General features: G+C 68.4%; 1 protein-coding gene across 1 annotated transcript; it reads right to left on the bottom strand.

The window, feature by feature from the left end:
- Positions 1–204: 204 nt before the first annotated feature.
- EMIHUDRAFT_447299 (hypothetical protein) lies at positions 205–1,117 on the bottom strand. Its single transcript, XM_005763580.1, has 2 exons — positions 523–1,117; positions 205–455 (listed from the first exon to the last, which is right to left on the bottom strand). Exons 1-2 carry the CDS (start codon positions 936–938, stop codon positions 296–298), a joined length of 576 nt encoding a protein of 191 aa, XP_005763637.1. The 5' UTR covers positions 939–1,117; the 3' UTR covers positions 205–295.
- Positions 1,118–1,469: the final 352 nt, after the last annotated feature.

The following is a 1,469-nucleotide window of genomic DNA, read 5'->3' as shown; positions in this document are numbered from 1 at the left end:
TAGAGCACCACGGATTAAAAGTGCAAGGCCCGGTGCGCGTGGGTGAGGTGTGTGTGTGTGTGTGTGTGTGTGTGTGTGTGCGGGCGAACCACCCAAGACTGCTTTCAGACGCTTACGCCAATTTTCCTTCAACCTGCGCAAATCGTGCAACTCGCGGACCCGAGGAGTCTGGAGCTTCAGCTGGCGAATCGCCGCTCTCGGCACAGAAGCAGCGCGAGCGCCGCGCCGCGCAGCGCGCTGCCGAGGCTCAGGACGCGGCTCGCGGGCAGCGCAACCGCCCGGCGCCGAGCCGGTGCTAGGCCGCCTCCGCTGCGCCTGCTTCCTTGCGCGCCGCTGGACGTCGGCCGAGAAGACCGCTTCCCTCTGGGGACCCGACTCCGCGAAGATCGCGCGCGCGTCGTGAGTGGCGGCGCGCGCGCGATCTCCGTTCCCGGGCACGCCGGTCGCAGTGGCATGGGCTCCCAGGCTCAAAAGCGCTCCCGTCAACAGTGAGCGAGCGCCGCCGCTTGCTCCTCCTCCCGCCGCCGCTGCTCCTCCTCCCGCCGCCGCTCACCGAGACCCGCCGCCGCCGCCGCCGCCGCCGCCGCCGCCTCGCGCCTCGCCTCCGTCACCGCCGCCCTCCATCTCGCAGCGGCGCGTCCCTCTGATGGCGCGGGCGCCTCGCTCACCGGCGCCTCGCCGCCGCCCCCCCCCCCTTCTCGCGCCGCTCCGCTCGTGACCGCCGCCTCCCCTGTCAATCCCGCCGCCTCCCCTGTCATCCCGCCGCCCGCACCACCGCCGCCACCGCCTCGCGCCTCGCCGCCGCCGCCACCGACCGCCCTCCCCTGCGCCGCGCTGAGCGCGGTGCAGGGGGTGAGCCCCCGCTGCGCAGCCTCACCGTAGTGCACTGCGCTCTCCGCGCCCCTGACGATTAGTGAGGAGGTGGTGTTGCACAGCATGGAGCTCGGCGAGCGTTTAGCGAGCCCCTCAGCTAGAAGCTAGTAGAGGGAAGAAGGGAGGGAGGGGCGTTTCGTTCTAAATTGATGAGAGGACTAGCACTCACCGCCCGCACACTGCCGCCCATCCCTCCAAACGGGCTTCTTGGGTGGAAAGAGATGCCACCGGCGCTCTCCCCGGTTACTCAAAACGGTCTGGTCTCCCAACGCAAAAAAACGCCCGCCGGCCGACGCGACCGAGCGGTCGCGCGGCCGGCGACACATACGGCAAATTCCCGTCCAAATATTGCATTCCAAATTGCAGTTAACATGCAGATCAGTGGACAATGGTCAATGCACGCGAGACTGAGAGAGGCAGCCGCTCATACTGGTCCGCTCAACGCGCTCTCAACATACTTTACATACGCTCTCAACATACTTTACATACGCGCGCCCCCCGGCAGCACTTCTGCCACTCCAATGCAGGCAGCTGCACTCTACAGCGGCCCGCGGAGCTGCTCGGCCTGTCTCTCGCCGACGCGCCGCGGCCGAGGG

This window comes from Emiliania huxleyi (assembly GCF_000372725.1).
Source record: "Emiliania huxleyi CCMP1516 unplaced genomic scaffold EMIHUscaffold_6282, whole genome shotgun sequence".
In the NCBI taxonomy this organism is placed as follows: domain Eukaryota; phylum Haptophyta; order Isochrysidales; family Noelaerhabdaceae; genus Emiliania; species Emiliania huxleyi.
This window is presented reverse-complemented; position numbering and strand designations above follow the sequence as displayed.

What these genes read in the sequence shown, in the direction of transcription:
- EMIHUDRAFT_447299 (XM_005763580.1), bottom strand. Translation starts at nt 938, where the DNA reads ATGCTGTGCAACACCACCTCCTCACTAATCGTCAGGGGCGCGGAGAGC. An exon ending in CGGGAGGAGGAGCAGCGGCG is followed by an intron (nt 456 to 522) that starts GCGGGAGGAGGA and finishes GCCTGGGAGCCC; the next exon opens with ATGCCACTGCGACCGGCGTG.